This window comes from Accipiter gentilis, chromosome 19, assembly GCF_929443795.1.
Source record: "Accipiter gentilis chromosome 19, bAccGen1.1, whole genome shotgun sequence".
NCBI lineage: Eukaryota > Metazoa > Chordata > Aves > Accipitriformes > Accipitridae > Astur > Astur gentilis.
The window spans coordinates 2312792-2339833 of NC_064898.1; the positions used below are offsets into that span (position 1 = coordinate 2312792).

At 37.3% G+C, this 27042-nt stretch overlaps 1 protein-coding gene across 6 annotated transcripts in view; it reads right to left on the reverse strand.

Annotated features, from left to right (window-relative positions):
• Window positions 1-27042, reverse strand: part of NBEA (neurobeachin) — a 509146-nt gene that overhangs the window by 272843 nt on the left and 209261 nt on the right. For 5 of the 6 annotated variants that reach the window (XM_049822909.1, XM_049822905.1, XM_049822906.1 and 2 more), the window contains 3 exons: window positions 20588-20742; window positions 16270-16396; window positions 11857-11984 (listed from right to left, as the gene is read on the reverse strand). In XM_049822909.1, coding sequence (XP_049678866.1) covers window positions 11857-11984; window positions 16270-16396; window positions 20588-20742 — 410 coding nt within the window. The remainder of the gene's footprint in view (window positions 1-11856; window positions 11985-16269; window positions 16397-20587; window positions 20743-27042) is intronic. The other variant, XM_049822904.1, reaches the window with a different exon arrangement.

A 27042-nucleotide genomic window follows, 5' to 3' on the forward strand; every position in this document is an offset into this window, starting at 1 on the left:
ATTGTTCTGATTAGCATTAATAACACAAAATAATTCTTTTCATATAAAAGAATACAACACAAATGTTAATTATGAGAAAACAATTCCCTGTTAAATTTAAGTGAAGCAGATACTAGAATTTGGTTTGCAAACAAAATGTGTTTCATTCTCTTCTAAAGTCCCCTTCCAGACAATGGGTCAAAACAATGAAACCAGTGATCACACTGCATTGCAGCTGATTTTGAATTAAAACACCTCTAATCTTGAAAATGATTATAAAATTGAACTATTGTTTTTCTGCTGAAGTCCACTTCAGTTTCAGGTAGACTTGAGTAACTTATAAACGTTTTATTTTGGTGGAACCCTAGAAGAGCTAAAAAATAAACTGCACTTAGACATTCTGGAAAATCTAAACCTATTACTTATCTATACTTAGCTCAATGAAAACCATTCCAATTCTTTTCCAAGCACCCAACAGTCCACTGTGAAAATTAAAATATGATCCTGAAAGTCTTCTGATTTCCCCCTTTATCCTATGATATTACTCAAATCAGTGGATCAAAGTTGTAGCTAAATTTCTGCCACAGCTGCTGCTCTGGATATTTTATTTCAATGGATGGAGTAAGAGAAAAATTAATGGAAAAAGCCATTTAAAAATTAATTTAAAATGTGAAAGTTAAAAGCTTTTTCAAGTTTTGTCATGTTATATTTTCTCAAGATGCCATTCCTTTTCTGATCAAGTTACTATTTTTGTGATTAAACTTGTAGAAAAATTGCTAAATGAAAACAACCGATACCAAAGAAGTTGCCACATATTCAATACATCTGGGAAAAAACAACTATTCTGAGATTTTATGTTCTACTGATCCCTCACAATTTTCTTATTTAAATGAAGAAACATCTACCCCTCCTTTCTTTTTACTGGTCCTCCGTAATTCCTTACATTTCTTCTCTTTGGCAACCTTGGGGCCGCACTGAGAGATCAGTGAGTGAACCAGTGCAGCTACAAATAGGAAGTATAACTAAACCTCACAGAACTCGTGCAGCTTCCTAAACCTCAAAGGCCAAGATGACCGTTAATTAACTAGGTGTTACCTTCTGAGTAGCATCACCCACCGGATAATTTTTATATCTAGTTGAGCAAACTGTTGGAGAACGAGTATTTTGTTTAGACGGTAACGGTTTTCTGAGAATTTGATAACAAGGGGAAAAAATATTAAAAAAAAAAATATCTCCATTTCCATGCTGAACTTTGCTGACCTTAGCTGGCAGCCATCAGATCTTGCTCCTATCCTGAAGCCCTGCTGACAAATGGTAATCATTCTGAAACAGTGTGTCTCAAAACACAGAACCATACCACAGTCATAGATCTCTTGAAATAACTTGTATTTCTTGTGTTTCAGTTTTCTTTATTTACTTGACAGTAACATTGTTATGGGCTCTCCCTAGACCTGCTTTGACATCACTTTGCCATCTTAATTTGACATATCACAACTGTCTCTGTTGTCTGACAAGTTCTTTCAGCGTGAGGGTTTCCCACTGCAAGAAAATCTCTACAGACAACATCACTATTAGTATAAAAAGATTGGATCATGAAATCCACATACCAACAGACAAAAATAAGACATGATGTAAGACAATATATGTTTAGCAGGTTTGTTTTTTGGGGGGGGAGGTAAATTTTAACATAAAGTTACACTGAACACAGTAAAGATATTTTCTTAGTTCTTGCAAAAATAATCCCAGGTCTGTAGGGAGTGTGTTAACATCTAGATAAATCAAGCTTGATGGTTCATTAATGTTTGTACTATAGCTATCATTTTCTTCTATCAAAAAGAAAGGGCTCTATGAAGAGGTATGTTTTTAAGATTCAAGTGTAGTAGTTTCTCAAGTTAATTGATTCAAGAGTTTTTGTGGAATATTCTTTGTTTATGCCTTGAAGGCATGGAAACAAGCACATCCCTATCCCATAGGACAAGCTGTAGATCATCAGGACAAGTAAGGGACTTTTGTAAACTTGGTCACTGCACTGATTAAAAGGTTTCAGTCTGGGTCATAAGAGCAGGTGACAAGTAGACACAGAGTTAAGGAATACAGGAGAAACTGTGACCAGCCCTAATGAGATTAGTTTTGTAAGGAACCTGGACATAGAGCTCAGGCTACATGGAAAAGGATTATTAGACTATGCCTCAGGAGAAATACATCTTTCAGGGCAAAATCTGATACAGAGATGTTATTTGCACCCTCTAGCTTATCAGAGTTAGGTAGTTCTCTGGAAAATGCTGCCAGGATAATAAAGTAGATTGATTCAATTCTTAAACCTTTAGAGGACAAAGGGTGGGGCAAATACCAGCCTAACTGTTTCAAGTCCAAAATCAGGCAGAGTCCCCTGCTGAGTTCTGAATGATGAATTAAGTGGAATAAGAACCAGAGAACCTCTGCCTGTGGGGAGCTTCAGTCGCAGCAGGAACATCCTGTAGATACTGAATACCTTCTTGGCATACCACCTCGTTTTTCTTTGGACCTGGACAGTAGAGGAGAAAATAATAGGGGGGAAAAAGGTGGCTGTTCTAAAAAAAAAAATTGTACAACTTAGTCCAGTGTTCCCATGCAGCACTGCTGTATACCTGATAGGATGAGTCCACCTACAGGCTATGTTACAGTAGCGCCTGTACGTGTTAAGAACTTTCGTAAGAATCTTTTAAAAATTATTTCCTTGAAATAACATTAAATAGATCTCCTGCCACTTTCCGTAGTAGGAGGCAAACTTACTAAAAAAAAAAAAAAAAAAAAAAAAAAGGCGGGGGGGAGGGGAAGAAAATTGTTTTCTATGAAAGCTGAAAGTTAGAACAAGAAGGAAGACAGAGGGATATCAGACCTGGATGGTATTAGGACAAAGAAGGAGTATGAAGTCATCGGGGAGGGTATTATTCTAGAGTTTTAAGGCAAAAAGACCAGTCCTTTCTAGGCCTTACAGCTTGCAGCTGGAACACAGGCTACTAGCTTGAAAAAGAAACTTGTGAGAAAGTGCCCAATACTGCTGGAGCTAAGTGGCACCTGAAGACCACAAACAACTCCTTTCCTTGCTTTTTAAAGACTCCAGTATTTTGTGCATTTTTTTTATGCACTTTAAAAGAACAGCAGTTGGTATGGTTTGATTTCTAATAACGTAATTTTTATAGTAGCACTTTCAACAGTAATTTAGTAACTTCAAACATCTAGTGGCTTCTGCATTTTCAAGAATAACTTTCAGAGCTTCTTTTCAGCAAACCTGACTACTTTACAGCTACCAGCTTTTGTTTTCCTGAGGGCATGTATTTATTTTTTTTTACTGCTGCACTCTCTTAACCCCTTCTGCTGAATATATGTAGTTGATTCTCCACTTTACAATTAGTCTCCCATTTTCAGTCCTTTTTTCTCCATTGGCAAAGCAACAGAACCACCCCAATTTCTGCCTAACGGGAACTCCATACATTTTGGATTGTACAGGTGCCTTGATTATTAATTAATGTAACGTAATATACTCAAGGACATATAATCTGAGTGCCAACAACAATTTCTACCCTTAAGTTATGCTGGGGCCACACAAGCCAAAGACAAAGGAAAGGGCATGAGCAGTTAACCTCTCTTACGTAGTCTAATACATCTTAGTAAGTGTCCAATTCATTAGACAGGGATAGAGTGGCTCATATGTCTAATTAATTATTGGCAGGTTTATTTTCAAAAAGGTGCCAGATGCTATGCATTTCCTAGTCGCTCTCTGGATCTCTGATCTATAATGTTTCCTGCCATGTTAAACATCTGTTCAGAACATACTTCTGCACACAGCAACTTCAGTAATTCAAGAGTTAAATCCTCAAAATCAAATGAATGTATATCCTCTTCACTTTCTGGTGTTTGTAACAATATCCCTTTAAAGGCATCATAAAAGAATATTATATGAAAGAAAAACGTTCTGTAACTGGTGTGGGGTCATTATAGTTTGAAAATTTCACTGTGGATAAATCACAGACACTTCTGCTGTGGCACCTGCTCTTCAGTTCCTCCTCTGAATGCCAGAATCGGGATCTGTCTTGTCACTAGTAGCACATTCCAAAAAACAATGTGGAAGTTGCAAAGCTTTGAACCCCGACTCTGCTGGAGTATGTGTAAATAAATAGGCAGATTTGAATATCCATTCAACCTTTCATCATTTCTTTGTTCCTACACACAGACTTCCGGAAAACTGGTGTTGTCTTCTGTCTCCATGTGTCTCTGACTCATCGGCGGTTTTTAGTAGGAAACAGTTTCAGTCTCAAAGTGTTTGCAGAAACATGAGCCTACTGTGGAGCCTTTCAGTAAGACACTAAGAGCTAATCATAGATAGAGAATTTCTTACAACAGATTTCTTATAAGCCTATAAATAGCAGATTGAAATTCATGAACTTTTTTTTTTCCCGTTTATGAAGGGATTACAACATGTGCAGGCAGGATTTCAATCATCAGCAGCATTTTAAATTATATCCATTGGAGGATTTCAAGGGGTTTTTTTCATGCCTTGTTTCAAAAATACCTATTGTATTCTTCATGGTAAAAACCAAATCTTGCAAATTACTTGCAGAAATTCATAAAGTAAAAAAGGAAAATACATAAGAAACCATCCTCACAGTGCAAATCAACACTTAAAGCTTGCAACAATATAAAGTTATTCAATGTATTGTTAGTGATGATGAATGTTTTTAAACTCACTGAAGAAAAGCGTTATCTGTAACTCATTATTGTTCCAACCTCATTACCTAAACAGGGGTTGGTTTTGGACAGTAGTCCGATTTCACTGGGATCTTTTTGCAAGTGTTTACAGTGAAAGATAAAGAAAAAACCATCTATGAACAGGAATCCTACTACCCCAAATTAAGGAAATCTGTCATCCAGAGGATTGGCTCAGGTAATTCACTGGCTTTAACTGCTTTGCGCTAAGCCTGCAGCATCACCTTTTACTAGACATAGAAGACTGTAACGGAGACACGTAGGGCACTTGGCAGGCAAGGAGTGGGAGGTAGCATGGCGGAGAACAACTGGTTTATGAACTCCTTGGCCTTGAAAACCAATTCAGAGTTCCCACCCCAGTACCAACCAAACAATCCATAAGATTCCTGACCCTGACTGACCAGAGTGATCACGTCCAGTGAGACACACACTGCAAATGACGCTGGCCTGACCTCCCCACAGAAACATTCCTAACATTCACTTTGCTTCCTAACAGGATTCTCTGATGTCTAACAGGGTTGAGCTCCTACTGCTTTCTCTCTCAGGCCTGCTTCATCAATTGCTTTCCTGTTCCTTACACTGCAATACCCATAGTGTTGTACCAACAGAGCATATTGCACAGCTGCAAATGAGACTTTTTTGAGTTACTTTTAGTTTCACTACATGATGATGGCACACCCCAAATGATAGTGCAGAGCAAACACTGAAGCCGATTAAGAAATACACATGTGACTACTGCCTCAGACAAGACATTATAGGGGATCTTTTCTTTAAACAGACACCTATATTCATGAATATAGTGTAAAAAATGCATGTTTTAAGCATCTCCTGTTAACCTGGCTGAAACTGGCCAACACATTGAAAAGTTATCAAGGGAGTAAAAGGCTGATCCTCCTTACCCAGTGTGCTCACGTAAGTCTCATACCCTCAAGAAATCACATTAAAATATACGTATGGCTATGCATTCATACACTTGCAGGGGCTCCCTGAAGTCTGGGACCAAACTATAGCTGGCATGAGCCTTATATGAGGCTTGTCTGAATAGCAAAACTTCACCATGCAGAGGAAGGAGAAAATGTCTCATACTGAAATGAGCTTCAAGATAATGATTAAAGAACTTCTTAAATAGAAAATAAAAATCATGTTTTATATATATATACACACACACACAAAACATCAGAAGAAGGGCTTATTTCATACAGTGACTTGAGCACCGACCATCTCTGATGCCTCAATGGAAGATGATATATCGTCAACTGCAGAGCTAGTTAAAAACATTTTTTTTTTACTGATCCCTGCCAGTGGCTAGCTGACACTGAAGTACATCTACTCTATGACCATGTGAACAAATGCAGTGATGGCAATGTTAGAGCAAATTAAGTTAATGCAGACTATCATTCCTTGCAGGGTATGGCACAGAGAAAATGGGGATTCACAGGCTCCAAAGCCACAAAGACTCTCCAATACCATTCAGCAAGGATGTGACATATTTCCTCCTGAGAAGCTAGATTGAAGACTATATTTATAAAGAATGTTTAAAACAGTCATAAAGACCACAAGTGATATGTTTTCCAATGTTATTTATCCTCACTAGGCATTCTGTTGGTAGAAAGGCTAAGACATCCTGTAGTATCTAACTTCTTTTTATCTCTTTTCTTTGGTACATTGAACAAAACAAGCTCCTTACATTGTACTGCACGGAGTTTATCTCCCATCCATCAATCACTCCTGTGCCCCGCTCTTTTGTTCCCTCTGCAGTGTGTGTGTAATATTCTTGAAGTGCTGACTATAGAACCAGATGGTAGGAGTTTTACTGAAGTTGTGCACAGAAATTAAATCATCTCCTCATCTATTCTTCCTCAGCATCCAAGTCATCATTTTGGACTTGTCATTGGACAAATCATTGTTGCCTCAGCACTGAGCTAAGAAAGCCCAGAGTATGCTAATTATTAAACAATCTCTACATTCTTTGAGTGACTTCGTCCCTCATCTCCTACCCTCTAGGTAGAGTCTATATTATTTGTTCCTAGAGATTAGAGTCAGCATTTGGCTGTGTTCAAATTTGGCTTTTTCTTGAGCTTCGGTTGTTCTGCAAAATGATTCAACATATCTCTCCAGTACATATCTCTCCAGTGGAACACCTTTGCTTCTCATTTTGCATATCTCTGTCTAAGCAGTTAGCTTTGCCAGGAACAATTCTGCACCGTAATTAAAACTGTTAATAAAAATATCAAAGTAGGATCAAAAAGTGGCTCATAGAAATTTCAGCACTATGAATAACTTCAGGTTTTACTTATGTGCTGTTAATTCCAGTTAATGTGAATTTTAAAATCATAACACTATTTTTTATTCCCTTTCTCTTTTACTTGCTAATATTTATTCATTTATTTATTTTGTTCAGAATATTGGCTACACGCTGTGCTACAGACTGGTAAGGAATTACCAAAAGTCTATTAGTTGAAAGAAAACATGCCTGGACACACAAAAATATTTCGGTTGTGGCAAAGCGAGATAAAAGAATGAGAGGACAATATGAACAGGAAAATAAAGTTCCACAAGAGCATGCTATCTCTCTGCTTTATAGCATCTGTGCTCCTGAGCACAAAAATAATACAAAGGTTCTGAAAAGTTTCTAAGAGAAAGCCAAGGACCATGTTAAGTACCAAAAAGTACCTTCTGGAAATCTAAGGGATTTCCAGACTTCTACAGTGCCTCAGCAAAATGGTTACCCTGTTCTTCCTAATAAAAAACTCCGTATTTTTTGAGGAAATCAGAAACAAATTGTGCCACCATTGGTAGGTGGCACAGTGATGCCACACTTATGGTCTTTGGGAGCTTTTAAAGTAGTATCATTTAGCACCCAGGTTCTATCTGTGGTTTCCAAAGGAATGTTTTGGGCAATTTTTCAATTGTTTCAAGAAGCCTCCTGTCAAACACCATACCAAACTAGTCCATCACCACTTCTGCTGAATATTTTCATAGGGCCATGTGGCGAGTTAATGAGGAGAAACAGATTCTGCTCATATCAGCATGAAAACATTTTCCGTTTCATCTGATTTGAATTGTGTATCAGAAATATATCAAAAGTACGCCAAAGAATTCCTAAGAGCTCTTTTGGAGAAGGGCTACCTGGCTGACCTTCCACCCAGGTAATGATAGAGGAAAATGAAAAGCATTGGTAACGTTTGCTTGGTATCTCACTAAAGAGAAGGGAAAGCATTGTACGTGACTATGTTTTGATCTTGGACCTATTGTAACAGTTCAGGACACTCCAAGAATAGCTGTAGTGAAAATACTTTTACCCATCTGTGCTTGACAAAAAGAGGATATAACTTTTCTTTTGGACACAGATCAGATTACACTTGCCTGTAACATTTTCACCTAAAAGCTAGAATGTTGTAATGTGCCTTACATGGAGGGGATTTGCAGACCATATGGAAACTAGAGTTAGTGAAAACATATCTGTGCAAGTGTTAAATGGAACTCCACAATGAGCATTGCTAAGCTTAAATATGTGACCTACCCATATTGCATGTTTGTTTCCAATTAGATGCTATATGGACAATTTTAACCTTTGCAACTTCTGTTCTCTGAGGCATTGAAAGAACCTCAGTTGATGAGCCACAGTAGTGTTGGGCTGGTTTTGGTACACTCTGAAACTATTTGCACCCGACTGCAAATCAGTCCTGTTTAATCTATCATGGAGGACACTTACCCTGGCAAGTTGAAATATTTGGAATAAGGTATCTTTGAAGAAAGAACTGGTTGTGGAAAAAGGGGCAAAAATGGGTGCTATTCCAGTAAGTAGACAAAGTGTTTTACCAATAAATATCTTCTGCAAAGTCAGATTGCTACTTGATAGAGCTCCTCTGCTACCAGTCACATTTTGGAATTTACATGAACTAACATGAAAATTTAATTATTTTGAGCACGAGCGGTCCAAGTTTTTGGTCTAGACTGACCAGATGATCGCAGCCAGTTCATTTCAACTCCACTCAAGAGTTAAGATGCCACCACTTAGATATTAAATATAATTTCCTCAAAGAATAAATTAGTCAGTCTTCCATGGGACAGAATGATGATACAAGCTAAAGGAAAATGAGGTGGCAAGTTCTTTCACCAAAAGTTCGAGAGAGATGAACCGCTACAAAAAGGTGAAATCATAACTAAGGTGTTTACACATTTCCAAATACATATTAGGAACACCTATCTCAAAGCATCAGATATTCCTGAAAGTTTGCATAATTAACCTATTATAGAAGTATTATAATGAATTTTTTTTCGGTTCCCTTTTCCCTTGGGCTCTCTCTTCAGTATGCAAAACCTCAGCTACAAACCTGTGGGTATTCTAACCAAGTCTGAAATGATTTAGTAATTCTTACACACACACGTGCACAAGAGCAATAGAGAGAGCTTCGGAAAAAAGGCACACGCCATCAAGGATGCCTGAAGGTATTCAGATTTTAGCAAAATCTGATAGGGCAAAGGCTTCCTACTATATGGAGGTTTTGAAAGACAGCAAGAAGAGGGAAGGTATTTTTATGTTTCAAGCTTGAATAATCAGAAGAAAAGGACACGCTTTATAGAATGCAACAGATACTTCTGTGGTAATCAATTTGAAAAACAGACAGCACCTTCAGACTTGATTAAATAAAGTTTATTTGCTCCTTTTTAATTGTTATAACTGAAACCTTTACACATAAAGCAACAAATTAAACTATTTCATATAAAACTGTCAAGCTAATTACTGCTTGCCAGTAAAAATCAAGTTCAAATTACCAAAGCCCCACAGGAATTCTGTGTACTCACATACCTTGAATCACGCCACTAAACCCCTCTGTTTTGCAGAGTCATTACATGGAGAGCCCTTTCAAGCACTTCAAGGACCACCACTGGCTTTCAGTAAACAATGACAGGGAATTTATCAAAGTAAATCGGGTAATGGACTAGGAGAGAATTTAGAATTCCCTTTTAAAGGGAAGTTAACTAGGCAAGAATTCAGTTTAGTTGAGATCAAGGGTCTCACACAGGCAATGAAGAAAGAAACAAGGAGGAATACACAATGACTATAAAAGCAGCGGAGCTCTCTGTTAAAAAGAAAAAAAACCCAACTATTTTAGAGGGAGCAAACAGAAGTTCAAGTCCTGAGGCATGCCGTGTAAAAATCTAAGCTGTGTTTGGATGTTTTACTGTACAGATTGCTATTTCAGTATCTTGGGAAGAAAGGACTAGTTCTTAGAAATCAGAAATGAGACAGCGATTGAAGAGAAGGTTAGACACAACATTACGGAAATGTGATGGGAAGGACAGTACTTATTTTGGAACTCGGTGTTTGGTTCGTAAACAATGATTCCTGAGACTGAATCGGATGGCTGAGTCATAGATGGGACAAAATTTGGAACAGCAGCCCAAGTGGGTATCGGAAGAATGCTACAGCCAACAAAACCATGTGTCCGTCTGCACAGGCGATGAGATAAGCTCGCACTGCCATATAATCCTGAGGTTCCTGTGGTCTCTAGCTTTTCAGTCTTTGTCATATGCTGGGAACTGTTGGAGCCTTGTTCACACCACGGAACTGACCAAAAGATGAAGTCTGAACAGCACCAGTGAAGAATGTTTTTAATCTATAAAAGTGCTTGGGCAAAACCAAGATGATTTTATTTGTATTGTATAAAAACTATAGTGCAATTAATCAATTGTCAAACAGAAAAGGATGACACTACTACAGATTTTGCAATCAACTTCAATGAAGTAAGAGACTTAAGAATGGAATCCATCAAATATCTTACAGCCACCTCAATGTTCTCAATGAGAATCTCGGACCGTTAACTTCAGGTGTCATTGAGTGACAACGGCAACTTACTCATAGCTATTAAATAAACAGTATAAAAACTCTGAAGCTTCTGAGAATTACTAAGCTACTGGACCATTCCTTGGTATTATTAAACAATAGTACTATTAAACAATAATTAGATAAAAAAGGGAAGGGCTATTTGCAAGATTTCAGTTACAAGGTGGAAATATTTCTAGCATTAAGAATAAAAGAGGGCCAATGTTGTGGGCAATAATAACTGAGACCATAGAAAGACTGTACACTAATATTTAGATAAAAAACTTGTATAATAGAAGGAGGTTTGGAATTTGAATACAAAGCTGTGGTTTTTCTGTGTAGACCTTCACATGTTATAAGCTTTGCCTTTATGAGACTTTTTCATAGAATCATAGAATTGTTGATGTTGGAAAAGACCTTTAAGATCATTGAGTCCAACTGTAAACCTCTCATTAAACTGCAATACTGTGTGTAAGAACAATTCTGGAAGGCAAAACAATTCTGGAAGGCAAAAGTTTCCTTGACTGAATATGTTCCTCTGGATATATGATATGGGATCAGTGCACATTCCTGCAAATTCCCCCATCACTATTTTAACTGCATTAGCACCGAGCCATTACTTTCTGCACGAGCTTGCCACATTTGCACGTTGTGCATAATTTTTGCATTACTTACTGCCTCACTTATGAGGATTCGTTACTTTCCCCAAATTCTGTGACTATGAAGTAGTAAAGACAATGCATAAAACCCCATAAAAATCTTCAAAAGTGTTCAAAGTTACTTTTCTTTAAAAAATCATCACTTTTTATTCTGCTCTAGGGACAACTCTTTATCTGCCCATGTGAATCCAACTGACCCACCTGAGTAAATAGTGTCCCTACCAAATCTAGATACAGGCATCAATAATGCTGGAGCACAGTCTTCAATTTACTTTCTTCCACACGAACTGATTACACCTTTTAATTCTATTTTTCACTAGTTTCTCAAAGTCAGGCTGAAAGACTTATACTAATATAATTATTCTAAGGAGGAAAAAGCAAATTATAGAGAGGTTTTTGCATTCCAAGATGACAAGATGTATCTTTACACAGCATCTCACTTAGGGAAGAAAAGGGGTACAAAAGCTATCCCTTTTAAATTTTTTAAATTAAGTTAAATGCGAGGAAGTGAAATCACAATGCATTAACAACTGATTTAATTATTTATCAAAAATAATTATATAAAGTCTTGTGAAAATGAAACATTGTTCATATCAAATGACTAAGAGCTAAAATAACATAATTTTATAACAGAAACAGTACCTTCAATCAAGAGCTCTTGTCCATGACTGCCCAACAATGTTCGGGACAGGAAAGGGGCAAAGTCAACAAAAATTTCTCGCAGGAGAGGGGCCACCTTTTCTAAAGCTCTTTCAAGCTTTGCAGTGATACTGTGGAAAAACAGAGACCGTGATTGGAAGAACGCTTAACAATAGAAGTTAAATGATGTCAAATCATACCTGTTCTTAAAAGTTGCTGTAAGCTTCTTTAGAAAAGAGGGTGATCATAATTTGATTAAACTTTAGAGTGTTTAAATGGCTTTAAGTAAATGCAAATGTCAAGTCAGAGTCACCAGCGTGTCAGCCTCATAAATTCTACAGCATTTACAGAGTACTCCAGAACAAGTAAAATTTTTATTCTTATTTTCAAACACGCTAAGAAGAATGTCAGATATTCAAGTGTAAGTCTATTTCACCTCTCTCAGCTTATATGCCTCTCCACATTTTATATACACTTGAAAGCTTGAAAAGAGAAGTTCTTATTCACCCAAAGCAATCACAAGTAACTTGCTTTTTTGTACAAGCTTTCAAATGACAACATCTGGCATACTTTGAGGGAACATGATCCCAGGTAAATCACTTTGCCCTTCCATTTACACTTCTCTGCCTGCTGAGACTATAGACTCTTTGAAGCATGGAGTGTTCCTTAATTTCGACTTGTACAATGAGAAGAGGTGTTATGACTTCTCTTTGCTTCTTAAATACCAGAAATAATATTCCTTTGTCTGAGGATACGAACCTAGCAAACATCAGCAGTGCACAAAAGGTTTGTAACCCTTAAGTCCTTCCTCCCCTTTAAAACTTGATGGGGGATAACACTTGGGCCCTCTGAAACTCTTACGCTAAGATTAAAAACCTGCTGTGTTATCTTAAAGAAGTGAACTGTTACTTAAAAATAGAAATGTAATTCCATACGTGTTCTGGTCTACCAAGAATTTTGCCTGTCCTTTTTCAGACTCCTGGTGGCTGAAGGGGTTTTCTTTGTGCTTGAATTACAGCACCAAAATATTATTGGCATTTAAAAGCACAATTATAGGAAGAAGTTACATTTATTGACAGAATCTAAGAGAATGAACACTGACATTTAAATTTTATACTGTATCGACTATCTATAAACACTAAATAAATGTGGACTTCTAAATTTAGATCGCATGAAGATCTCTACATTTAAAAAGAAAGCTGACTTTATAAACACATTGGAAGTTTTCCTGCATTAGCTTAAAATTATTTTACTGAATTGCTATAGCTCGTTTTCTTTCAACGTGCTGCTTTCCCATTTCAAATTCAGATACTGATTTTCTAATATTCTAAAGGATGGATTCATATTACCAGCCTTTGTTATAGACGATTAGTTGAAGTGAATTTCACTATGCTAAAGCCTCTATTGACTATACTTGAAATGCAGGCGACTAGCTTAGAGTTTTTAATTTGCAACATTAATCTACCCCAAGCTTTTGCTGCTAGAGACAAAAAGCCTACTAGGTTAATCCAGACTTCTCTAAAGCATGTTTTAAAATATTCTTTCAGTGTAAATTTGTTTAAAAAGCCTAATTTTAGAGTTTATCTAACTCTGAAAACTTTGCATACAATTGAAAAAATTTCAAGTTCAAAAGTTTTTAAATTAAGATCAATTTTTATTTAAGAATCAAGTACTGTGGGAGGTGTGGATGTGCTATTAATCAACAGCTTAGATGAGCTATTAATAAACATCTTGTTATCAAATGGATAGTTGATGGATCTTGTATATTATGGATCCATTCATGGGCAATTGGGAATAGTATTCTGTGAAAATGTGAGCTCAAAGTTTAGCACTGTTTAAAAATGCATATCAAAGGACAGAAATTAATATTTAAATAGAGAAAAAAAAAGAAGAAAAAAATCTTTTTTCCTTCATATAAATCCCTGGTGCATTTACACATTGAAAACTGACTGGAGTTCTGGTCCTTCATTTTCAAAAAGAACAAACAAGCAAAATTAAGGAAAAAAACCCAACATACACAGAGACCCCCAAAATGTTTCAGGGAAGCAGGTGACCCATCTAGTGCCTTTTCTGTACACACACACATAGAGGAGAGAGACTGATCTGATTCTACAGCTGTTTCTAAGATTTTTATACCTTATAACGCATCCTGCAATCATTATGGAGCTCCCTGTAGAGATTAATGTAATAAGTCTTCATGATTTAACTAAGAGATGTCAAGGGTTATTTGTAAAGAATGAATATTTTGGTTTTTCCTCTCCATTTCTGGACATTCAAGGCAAATAAACTCTTAACATCTTCTAAATTCAAGATTATTTATTTTGCAGATTAAAGGCACCACACACCAGAAAATAAATTATACAGGTATTATATAGAAATAGATATAATTTTTATATATATATATATATAAAGGTGATAAACTGGGACAGGAAAGGTTGAAAGAGCACAGTAGCAACATCAGATTAAAATAAATACTTTCAAAACCGTGAGCAAAAAGAACAAATAATCCTGTGGACGGTTCTTACTACCTACTGCTTGAATTGGCCACGAGAAAGTGCAAAGAGAGGTGGGGACACGCACTGTCCCAGTCCCAAGCATGCTACCTTCCCTTTGGCCTCATTCCAGGCCAAACTTCTACCTCCAAATCAAGACTATTAAACGTCTAAAAGTCCAAGACCCTTGTCCTGCTCGCTCTCCTCTGCTCAGTCTACAGCCACAAGCAGCTCTTCTCCTACGCAGCTGCTATAAGGGAAGGCTCAGTTAGATAAGTGAGCTTGCACTTCATGCTCTCTGACCCCACAAACAACTCTGATTTAAAATCAAATCTTATAAAAGCTGAAGCACAATGGATTCAAAGTGAGAAAATAAAAAAATTATCTATTATCAAAGTAAAGTTTTCGTTGTTTCGGGGAGGGGTGGGTGCAGGGGTTGGAGAAAAGGGAAAGAAGCCCAAAAGACACTTCCTGGGTTGATTAGATTTTCAGTTATCTACATTTTTGATATTGTGTTCCACTCAAGTCTTTTCAGTCGCTAACTTCAGTTACTACTTGGAGTACAACTACTTCTGAGTTCAAATTCTGACTTCAAAATTTGAATCCTAGATTTTGCAACTGAAGTTATTCTTTGACTCCAGGCAAAAACTTCCAAAATGCTTGTGAAAAAACAAGAACATTGCCTTGGTTAAAATAACTGAAAAATAAACTGATTAGTGATCCAGTTTAATTTTAATATACTTCAGAACCTGAATTCTAAAAAAGATTTCACCCTCAGTGAAGCACTGTCCCAACACATGAAGAAGACAGAAAGCAAAAAGAGTGGTTTAACTACACCACAGTTTCAGTAGCTTGCCTCGTAACACCGTCAAGCAATAAATAACGCCACAGAAATGGGCATTCTCTCCTTGGTCATATGCACCTCTGTGGAGTGGAGCAAACAGCCCTCACACGTTCAGCCTGGGCCCGTGCCCGTTGCTGTGGTTCCACCTGCACCACTCACCTGCCAGACAGCAGGAAAAAAAGGCATTTTTTGCACTATGTGCTAAATCACTGAAGCGCCAATACTTTTTTTTACAGGTTACCGAGGGCCCTTGATTTAAGTTTCTTTCCTTTCCAGTTCATTAGGGAATGCAATTCTCTTGCTCATGAGCTTGCAAACTCCTGAACAGCGAGCTTGGTTGCTGTCTCCACTCCGATCTTCTCAAAACCATACCTCGACGTGCCCAGCCAGCTAAGGGACACTTGGCAACTCCCTAGTGTCCCTGTGTCAGGTTTTTAGGGCAGACGTGTGTGCGCCTTGAAAAGGTCAAAAATTCGTCTTTGAAGCCTGCTGCGGCAGAACTGAACACCTTTACGGAATAGCAACCTATTACAGAAAGATATTTAATCGGAATTTCAGAGGGCATTTTCCCGGCTGCCAGTCAGCGTAAGAGGGCTATTAGCCATCCCATGGCACGTCTCTCTTGCAACACCAGCTCAGATCTGGTGCACCATTTAGTCAGCTGCACGAACACAAGTCTGGTTTCGTCCTCTCCAGTTTAAATAGGGCTTTTGTTTGCTCAGAAGAGGTTGCGTCTCTCTTTCCACTTGCTAGTGCTCCATTGCCTGCGTTCCAATTCTTACTGTCATTACTGAGCAATGTAAAAAGCCAGTCAACTAAAAAATTACTTTTAATGAAGTTTTAGTATCTGGCATAGTTCTTAGAAGTTAGACTTTTCAGTGGAGTGTTATTTTAGTGTATACATTTTTAGTACCGAAAAAGTATATAAATACATATTGTACTACGTTAGTAACTACAATAATGCATATTAAATGAGCTGAGATATATTTGTGTATTTTCTTCTTTTTATACTATTTTGTATGTATGAAGTTGTTGTGGGAGGAGAAATTGTAATTCATTTAAAGGGGAGAACTTGTGTACCTCATGTTTTCAGCTGAATCCTCTGGCATTGGAGCAACAGTTTGGACAGCTGGGAGATTTTTGCTGGTAGCACCATTCACAAAGCTGGATGACGAAGAGGAAGAAGAAGATCCTGAGTCTACTGCACCTGTCCCCCAAAAGATACAGGTCTCAATTCAGTCTGAAGAAACATAGCTTTTAGAGACTTTTAATATAGTCCTCGTCTCATTCGTCTACTTTTAAGTAAGGAAATAACGCTACTTATGCCAAAACAATTAAAACCATTCCATATGATTATCATATAAATTAGTACCTTATTTGGCTAGTACAACAGTAATAAGCTTAAAAAGCTATTGAAAATCAGGCAAAATAAATCCTTACCTCATTTTCATTATTCCCAAATTATATTCCAAAGATGAAAACATTTTTACATCATCCTGTAAAGCAAGATCTTTCTAAAATAAAGGTATACTTAAGATGAGCTTGAGTGGAGAATAGAATTTCAGCTGTTTTTTTTTTAAATATATATATGCACACACACACTTCTTGGCTGCCCATTTGCAACTACAGGCAGAAAATAAAAGGCAAATCAGAAAAATGACAGAGAAGATAGAAAATGTATAGTCCTTCAGGAAGTAGGGTGGAAACTAGTGTCTGAGGAGTATTAAGACTCTAATTTCACTTTTTCTGTTGCTTTCCTCAAGTCAAGGAGAATTTTTAGATCTTAAAAGTAGGGAGGGCAGTGGGGATATCGTTTCAATGGCTTGTGAACAGCTGCCCAGAGAAAAGATGCAGACAGAGCATACATTTATACTTTATGTGATCCGGGTGAGAGCTAAGGGCTAAACTTAGACTCTAAATGCCAATCGATCACGGTTGCTGAAACGGCACGGCGAGCTCAGTCTCTCTGAAGCAAACCAGCGAAGGCTCGGAGCGGCGAGCCCCGCGATAAACGCTCCCCCTGCTCCCCCCGCGCAACACATCGCTGCGGGAGGGGAGGGGTGGCAACCAGCGGCCTCGTGGTCGCAGCTGGAAGCCCACGGGACGGCAGCGCTGCCAGCGATGAGGGCGACGGGCAAGTTCTATCCAAGACGGCGACGAGGGGTGGAGAACCCCGGCGTAGAGATCAACGGCGTTATTCTGCCAGTTCTTCTAAAGGGTGACCGGTAACTCCCTTTTGCCGGTCAGTTTTAGCAGTTGATATATCACTGTCCTTTGCATTACACGGGTATATATATTATTTTTCAGTTTCCTGCAAAGCTCTACAACGCATTTATCGTTTCTTAACTACTTAAGCAGCCAGCTGACAGCGAAGTAGAGGTCAAATGATGATAATGGTGAAAAATTCTCTGGCAGCAGGGGTGTTTCGTTTTTGTTTTGTTTTCGTTTTTTTTGGTTTTGCCTTTAAATAATATTTCCTGATAAAAGAATTAAGATAAAGATCAGAATTTTGACAGGCTCATTTAAGAAAACTTACATTCAAACCAGTATCAGAATGCAGCAGGATTTGCTGGGCTTGCTGACACTGGAGTAGCTGGTGAGGTTCAGGATTTAGACTAGGAACTGATTTAGTCTCCTGTTTTAATAATGCGAGTTGGGGGTGGATTGTGGCTTACAGCGCGGGTTCTGACTTGGACTAAATACAAATTGTAAATGTACCCAGACACACTGAGAAGGAAACACAAAAATATCAGGTAGGCTATCTCTCCCAACCTAGGAATCACAGCAACATAGCTAGCGATAGAGTAGCTTAAAAAAGATTAAGGCTTCATATATGTGTGTGTGTGTGCATGCGCACATATTTGTATTATTTGTATAATTTATATATCTATATTATTTATATATGTATATTATTTACAAATTTACGTTATTTGCATATTTATATTATCTACATTTTATAGTCATATATACATAGGTAAAAAATATTTTTATTGCTGCTTCCCTTTTCCTTCCAAAGTCAAATTTTCTTCATTAAGGTTGTTGCCTAAAAATGCAGTTGCTAAGCTGTTTAACCAGCTAGGCTCCCAGAAGAGAAGGTCACACAGACCTAGAACCACTGGATTAACACAGAAGTGAGAATCAGGATATGAGTTACAGAAATCCAATCTAAAAACCTATAAACCCAGTTTCTTACATAAAGAGATGAAGGAAGAAAACCTATCTCCCAAAAGATACATTCAAAGCACTAAACGGCCTTCAGGAACATACATCTCATTACATCGTGACAGTGACATTGACTGCGACAGTGATGGCAGATGGAATGTAAACAACGACTGCAATCCATGAATAACTGAAAAAAAGAACACCTTTCGCACAAGTCCAGCACAGAATATATCTCAAAGATAAAACTGTATTTCTAGAGTATCTGTGACATACTGTAAAAACAACTGTAAATAGGTTTGGGGGGACATCTAGTGTTTCTAAAAAATTGTATACTGTTTCTTTTTTACCACAGGGGGGAAAAAAAAAAAAGTGCTGTTCAATGAAATTCTATACACTACTTCAAAATCATTAATAAAATAGATAATTTCACAGACTACAAGTATATAAACCAGAAAGTATCTGGATACTTCATGTATATATCTGAAAAACTGACATACATGATCACTGTTTTAACTAGCGTAGGCATAGCTTAATGAAAAATTGCAAAAAAAGCATTTTAATCTAATAGATATTTACATGTTTTCAACATGATACTACTTTTTTTTTTTTACTGCCATTAATGTGTTTAGCATTTCTAAAATGTTGATATAAAATTCAAATCTTTAGAAAAGGTTGGAGGGGAAGGACTTTTCAAAACTATTTCTTAAGAAAATTTGTCAATAAAGCTCATTCAGATGAATTCAGGCATAAAAGGCTTTACTAAAGTATGCATATAGTTCTAATTAAATCTGATACTTGCTGAAATTCCATTGAATCAATACTTTTCCTTTAATCAAGCTAATCCATAGACTAGGAGACAAAAACAGTTGCATTAAAAAAAAAAAAAAAAGCTATAAGATCTACTAAAAAAAAAAAAAGCAGCCTTTAATCCACAGTGAGTGTACCATGGTATCTGCAATACTGTCCTCTACTAAGAACAGTATTGGGGGAATGACTGATTTTTAAATGCAATTACTTACAAAGAAGAGCTACTACATTCCAGCCAAAAGAGTTCAGATCTTTAATCAGTGAGAAGACTGAAAAGCTTACACTATTCAGTATCATTTGGAAAACAAGGTTTCCAATGTAGGATATTTTTTGCATGACATAAGAGTACCTAAAAGAAAATCCATTCAAGATTAACAGAAGTGGCTACACAAATGGAACTGTTCACAGAAGTGATAACATTATTCAGAGCATTCATTCCTCCCATCTGCCTCAGGATAATTATATTTTAAGATTTTTTTTTTATCCTTAGAAAAACCAAAGTTCTATTACCAGGTATTAAAGGTAATCTGCAAAAGGAAAGAAAAAAAAATGAGTGTGTCTTCATATTATTCCATGAAGCAGAAGGATGCCAAAAGCTTCCCCCTCCATTTTCTGCAATCCCAGGGAGATTTTCACTTTCTCAACCCTTGACTGAAGTTGTGATATCCTTGAAGAGAGCTCTTCCCTCAAGTGCTTTTGCTTAGTTTGGAAAGAAAACAGACTATAGCCAGACATTTCAAAGGAGTTTAAGTAAACATCAGTTGCTCTCAGTAAGGATCCATTTCTGAGTGGAAACCACAGTTTCCATGGTCAACAGGCTCCCTCATGACAGACAATCCCATTATTACTATTATAAAGAATTAAAAAAAAGAAGGTCTTGTCCTCCTTCTGTAGGTCACAATAAACAACTACTGATAAGACATGACTACAGCTAAATTAGGTAGGTTCTTACTGAAAAACCTTCCAAAAATCACGGCATAATTTTCATTGACAAATAGTAATTACCCAAAATATTAACCCTCCACAATCTATGATATATATTTTTAAGTAGCTAGGTGTCTTTATTTTCTTTGATGCATAAGGAGGGATTAATTGGTATATGTCATATACACATCCTCTACTGCAGAGCACTGGAGAAGTTAGCTCATTTCAATTCTAAACTACGCTTATAAACCAGTATTAAAGCTATTTACTCACTTACTGAAGGCTGTGCAAGTCCAATGTGCACTATCAAAGATTATAAACATAGTCCAAGAGAAAATGCTGGCTCTTAATAAAGGCCAAGATTTAATCTTTCCAGGTTTTTATTTCAGAAGTACAAAAAACAGTAACAAAAAAGATGATTAAAAAACAAAACACCACGAAAAGTAACAAAACAAAAAACAAACAAGAAAAAAATGAGGGTCACAAAAATATTTAAGGACAATACCTGTTGTATTAATCATACTTTTTGGTGTAGCTCCTGTTGCAGCAAATATATTAGGTGTACTACCCGGTGGCAGTCCACTCCCAGCTGTGGCAGCTCCAACTGTGGTTACAGCCAGACTACCTGGAGGGGGTTTCTTTACCGGTACCACCACACTCCTGTGGAAAAAAGAAGTGGCAGATGACTAAAACTGCACAAGGGAGTCAACCACAGGTTTTGTTTAGGATGGGATTATGCTGTGTTATGACACCGTTGCTGAGGAACACATAATAACATCAATTTTCTTAACCTTGCTGAAATAGGGCAAGACTACATTAACGGACCCTAAAACCATACTGCTATCCTTTGTCTGCAGCTTCACACCATTCTCAGAAACTCAGTTTGTCCTTCAGTGCCCACGAAACGGAAAGACCCCACCATTTCATTGATATGATGTGAACACTTCTGCTACCTGCGTTCTAGATTTGCAAAGAGAATGTGAAGTGTTGGAAACCATGCCAGCATACTAACAGTTTATATGCAAGCCATCTTAATGAGTACGTTAATTTCTTGATCTTACTGGAGTTATCCAAGATGACAATTCTTTTGCCGGTCATCTGAACATTTGAATATGGTAGTTGTTTCTTCAGTACCATGCACATACTGGTCTTGCAAATACAGTTGACGTATTTTTGCACTCAGCCTTCTGGAAAACTTTCATACTTATTTAAATCAACTGCACATGATGGAAATTGAACAGCTAAAATGTAATGCAGTAAACATTTGCTTTCAGAGTATTGATATAATGTCCATTTAAAGATAAGGTTTAAAAAGCGTCCTTGAGAATTGGAAGCTTTTAAAAAGAGAACAGGGCTTTCATACAAAAAAATCTGACATAATATCAGGTATCTATAAACAACATTGCATTCAAACAAACACATTCTCATGTAATCTTAAACCACTCTCTTTTTTGTCAAATCTCAAACCTAAGACTTACTCTACATGTTAAAAGGGAAGGAGGAGGAAAATATTAGAGACATTTAGTTAATATTTTTTTCAACAATGGACAGCTGTCATAGTGCACACAACTATGTTCACTTTTTTCCATTTAATTTTTCCATTTATCTAGGAAAAACCTGCTCCTAAAAAGTCTATTTCAGTAGCAAACCTAAGTGAAAAACAAACCTGAAACAAATCATATTTGTAAATGTTAAAAAATATATTTTCATCATCATCTGCACGTTTTCTGGTTAAGCAGATACACTTGTCTTTAAAATTAATCATTGTGATCAGATAAAAGAGTAAGAAAATGCAACTATTTAGGGCAAAATAAGGCCACATTTTGCTCTAGAAGTTCCTTTGGTAATTATTTTATTACACTTCTGCTAAGTATGATGGCACATGATGGATCAAAAGGTGCAGAACAATTTTCTACAGTCATGTAGTTTGTTCATGTAAGTCTAAATTCTCAGTCTCCCTGGATTTTAAAGACTGGTGATGCAAATTGTATTGATGATGCCATTGTGAGAATTATATACAAGTGTTATTTTTTGTGATCTCCTCTTATATGATGACAGTGCAAAACCCGATCCGTAAGCAATTTTTTTCTTACTATTTTTAGAGGGGTAACAGTGCCAGATGGTGTCTCTGAACAACAGTTTTACCGCTACCCTGAAGAATGTACTATTAGAAAGGTAATGCTAGACATATTGATGGTTTTCTGCCTCCCTCCACTTACATTAGGAGAAGATGAGTTTGCACAATGCAAGCTATTGATTAAGATACGTGACCCTAACATAATTGCTTTTGTCTGTAGTTAATAATCTCTTACAGTCATTGCCAATACGAAGTGTTTACATAGCAGCTGCTACAGGTGAATAAAGCCGGGTCTACATGGGTTAGATTAACCTGCTCCATAACACCATGAAATTTCCTAAAATTAGCTCTTATCCACACACAAAGATCTCTAGCTCAATACTTCAATCAAATACTTGAGTTCTGGTTGTTCAGGAATACTGAACGAGTACTCAAGAGCAGAGTCCCCGTCCTGCCATAGAAACACAAGAAGAAATTAGGATTTGTATCTTAAGTGGGAGTATATCCCGATTATATTAATTCCATAAGGAAACTACTATCATTACCTACAATCTTTGGGAAGAACTGCAATAGAAAGGCTAAGATTGGTGTGAATGAAGAATGAATGGGAATATTTGGGTGCTGAGTCACAAGAAGAAAAGACACAGCAGGAAAAGGTGTCTTAGACTGCCCCATGCTCATGGCATGTAGATTACCAGGTCATCAAGACCACAGACGTGTGTGTAGCTTCACAAGATAACCAGACCGTGGAGACAGTAACAGCGAACAGTGATAACTCAAAGAGTTGGGGATGGACAGAGAGGCCGTTGGCAGCTCCATAAGGGTAAAAAAAGGCATATCCAAAATGTGAAAATAGTTGCCAGCCTATGAAGAACCCAGGGGATGTGAGGAAGACTTGACAGCTGGTGTCCCCTGCTCTCCATGTCACTGCAGCAGACCCTGGACTTAGCATCTGGACACAAGCGTGGCGGGTGCCCGACTGCTGGACAGACTCCTTAGACACACGGCCATTCTAGTGTTTGCAAACGGGACACAGAGTGGGAGTGAGTGAGATCTGGTTTGGGTTGGGTTTTATTTCAGTAAAATAATTTTGCCCTCTTACAAGATCTGGTATTGGTATCTGCTCAATTACTGATACAATTGCTGCAAAAGTATTTCCTATTTTCCTGCTGCTTTTCCAAAGAAGCAGCAGCTAAATTCAAGGCATTCCTCCTTATCTTCAGACAGCTCAGTGGTCATTCAGAGTATCCAAAAGATCACCTAACTTTCCATAGCAAAGACCACATATGTCAACTTCACTTCTCAGACGTAATGGAATCATAGAATCGTTTGGGTTGGAAGGGACATTTAAAGGTCATCTAGTCCAACCCCCAAATGTACTGGCCTCCTAGAAAGGCAATGACTCTTTTCTTAAGAGCGTAGTTTTACACTGAAAATCAGCTCCGGTAGCAAGAAAGGACAATCCTGCCTGGATCCCAGAAATACTAATGCTCTACATATGGTTGACATTCTTCTGCAGGTCTGAATCAGGACATTAAGAGAGGTCAACAGGTCAGGTGTTATTAAATTACAAATTATCAAGAAACATCGAGAGAAACGTCTCCACCATAAGAATAGGCAAAATCAGTGAGACGTTATCAGCCCAGACTGAAAGAAAATGCAGCTTTCTGATATGTCATACACGATGACCTCGTCAAAATGTCTCATTCCTACTGATAAAACAAAATACAGCAAGTGAACACAGAATGACATCCAGATGAAGGAGACGGAAAATCTACGTACAACACAATAGAGTGGTCAAAAATGTGCAAAACAATCAGAGGAACAGCAGAACAAGAAAGGTGAAAGAGGATGACTGCTTTCAAGTAAAAAACCCCTCATCTTTTAACCAATCAAACCACTCCAACAGCACATATGGTGAAAACAGGCAAATCAAAACAAATCAGATTTATGAAAGAAGTATAGCTAGCTACCTGAGCATGTGAATGGAGGAAAGAATTTAATGTGATAGATGCCTTACATGTATCTGCCAGGCATTCAGGTGTTTCTTTCACAGAGGAACAGAAATCTACAGACTAGAAGAAAAGGTCATATACACTTCCACCATTTCATCTTAGGCTTTGCTTTATACAATGTATTTCAGACTTTCTATATGTTCCAAACTGGTCCACATCTTTCTGAATCACATCATCACAGTCTCAAACAATCCCCAATGATTTAGTCAGAAAAAACTTAGTAGTAATTGGCTGTAGTGAATGATTTTGTTTCTCTGTTCATAGAGCGGTTTACAATTCTAAAAAGAATTGTGACTACTAATCATTGTTCTGTTACTCTACGAGTGTCCTTTTCAAATTGTAAACCTGAGCCCGAAGTCATTGTAATTCATATCATGCTCAAGATGAGCATTGTTGGTTCAACCTGCACACCACTTGTGCATTGCTGGTTCATTAAATAACCTCAGCAAATGACTACAGGATTCTTCTGGGTTTTCAGAAATTTGCATGAAATAACTAGATAGAAAATAATATCACCAACGTGTTGAACTGCAAAAAGAGAAAATGGAAGTTAAAAAAATAAAATACTTTCTCAAATTAACTTTCCTTAAAAAATTTAGCTACCCAGTGCTGGTGACAGACAAATCAGGCTATGCAGCATTACAGTTTCTTTCTCTTCCTCTGTGATCCACATTCTGTATCTCTTCTCCATTTTAAAATTTAAAGGCCTTCCAACCTAATCACTCTGGTCAATCAAGAGCTCAGAGATAAGCCTCCAATCCTGGATGTCTTGTGTTACCTATCTGAGCAGCAGCAATTAAATTAGAATCACTTTACGCTCTTCTGGGATATGGGAAACCTCTTAAGGCTGAATTAATATTCTTGCTCCTCCTTTCTTCCCCCACAGCAGCAGAAAGCATGAGGATTTTCAAGAAGTGCTCTTCAAAAAGCAGTATAGACTTCAGGCAAATTTTTCACAGAAGTACTGTGTCAAACAGCAACTTCTGCCAGATGCTTCAGAAGAAATCACAGTAGAAAATGGGGGACAATTATTACATGTTACTTTGTCAGATTAATCTCTGAAAAGAAAGCTTAGTATTGTCTGAAAGTTGTTCATAGCCTCCATACCTATGGACGTGTCCCGTCCTTTATGAAACATGTATATTGCTGATTACCCACTGTTCTTTCTGATTTCAGACCCAGGTTGTGATTTCAGTCTGTAACAAGTGATCGTTAGTATGTACTAACAACACATTTTGAATCCTACTTTAGACAACCTTCTGTTAGGCTGACCGCATTAAGATAAGATTCATCTGAAATCCAGGAGGAAAGACGTAACTCGGAATCAACAGCCATGGAGAAGTAAAACTGGATTAAAAAAATGTGAGGTATACTGAAGAGATATGGAAGGCTCACAGAAGGACATAATCTTTGAGGCTTATGCAAATGAAACCGTAGTGCTGAATGTCCAGTTATTATGGATTCTTGCAGTCATTTGATACCATACATTCATCAAAACACCCAAATCTTAAAGTACATAAAATGATCCTAATCTACTAAACATAAATTGCTTGTTTCTAAATAGAAGAAAGAGAATCATCTCAGGTGTGGTTTTAGGACGAGGACATGAAGATCATTCATCTTCGCTCTCAGATCAAGCAGAAGAGTGAGTATTTATGAAAGTGAAAATCCCAGCTACTAGTACCTCCTTTGCATTCAGGATAAATTAGCTGAAGCATCTAAAATGATCTAAAATATTGACAAGAAACAAGGAAAAACTATAAGAGATTAAAAAGCTAACTATCAAGGATGATGAATGGTCTTGGCTGAACAGAGAAATTGGAAATACTGGAAATTTAATAAGTTTGAAGAATGTGAATAGAATATAAGTGAAAATGCCATGTATTAAATGCCAGAAACATCATCGAATAAAGAAAAAAAACAACCATAAAGAAACAATCCATATGAGGTATAGAGCAGGGATGGGAGAGGAACCTAATCCTGTACATATGAAGCAAAAAAATCCAAAAAAGCAAGAACTAAAAAGCAGCAGTCCTGTAAAAGTCAATACAGCTTTAACAGTGATTTTACAGAGGCCTATTGGGGTAAAAATGCAAGACAGAAATTCAGTACAATTTTCATCTGTATAGCCAGTGAATCAGAGACTGGAGAGATGCTGGTTTCTCCTGATAAAACACACCTAAAACTTCAGTTGAGATATACCCACAGCTCCATGCATATGAATACGAAAAGACACACGTCACACAGGTTATAAGAAGAGTTTTGAAAGAGCTACCTGTGTGCAGACTGCTAAATGATGGACAAGGGGAATAGGATTACAGCTTGATGAAAAAAAAAGAGGGTTAATATACCCAATTTTGTTTGACTTGAACCTATTAATAAATTTAGGATGAATTTATTCTAAACAAACAGCTGAGGTGTGCTTCCACCTCGTCCCCCATTTTATTTAGTAAATGAGTGGCTGAGAGACTCTAGGAACACAGAGAATGCAACTCCAGCTCCCTTCTCTGTCTAACGGGATCTGAAACCATACCGCCCATTCTCCCGAGCGTATTTTAACTGCCACCCTAGGAAAGATTCTAGAGAGAGGAGCTCTCAAGTCTTTCCCTTGGACCACAATCTCCACTGCACAAAGATGCGAAAAATTCTTGAGAGTCAGCTGGAACCCCAGATGAGTGACTTCATTCCCACAGTACTGATTAGATTTTTTGTTCACAAACTACTGTGATACTCAAAGTAATGGGGAATGCACAGACAGCACCTATAATGGTCCCTTCTTGATTCATGGGAGAGGTGCTCTGTTTTCTCCAATTATTTTTCATTATGAACTTTAGAAAGTAATCTTTTCTGTTGGGAGAGGACTAAAAC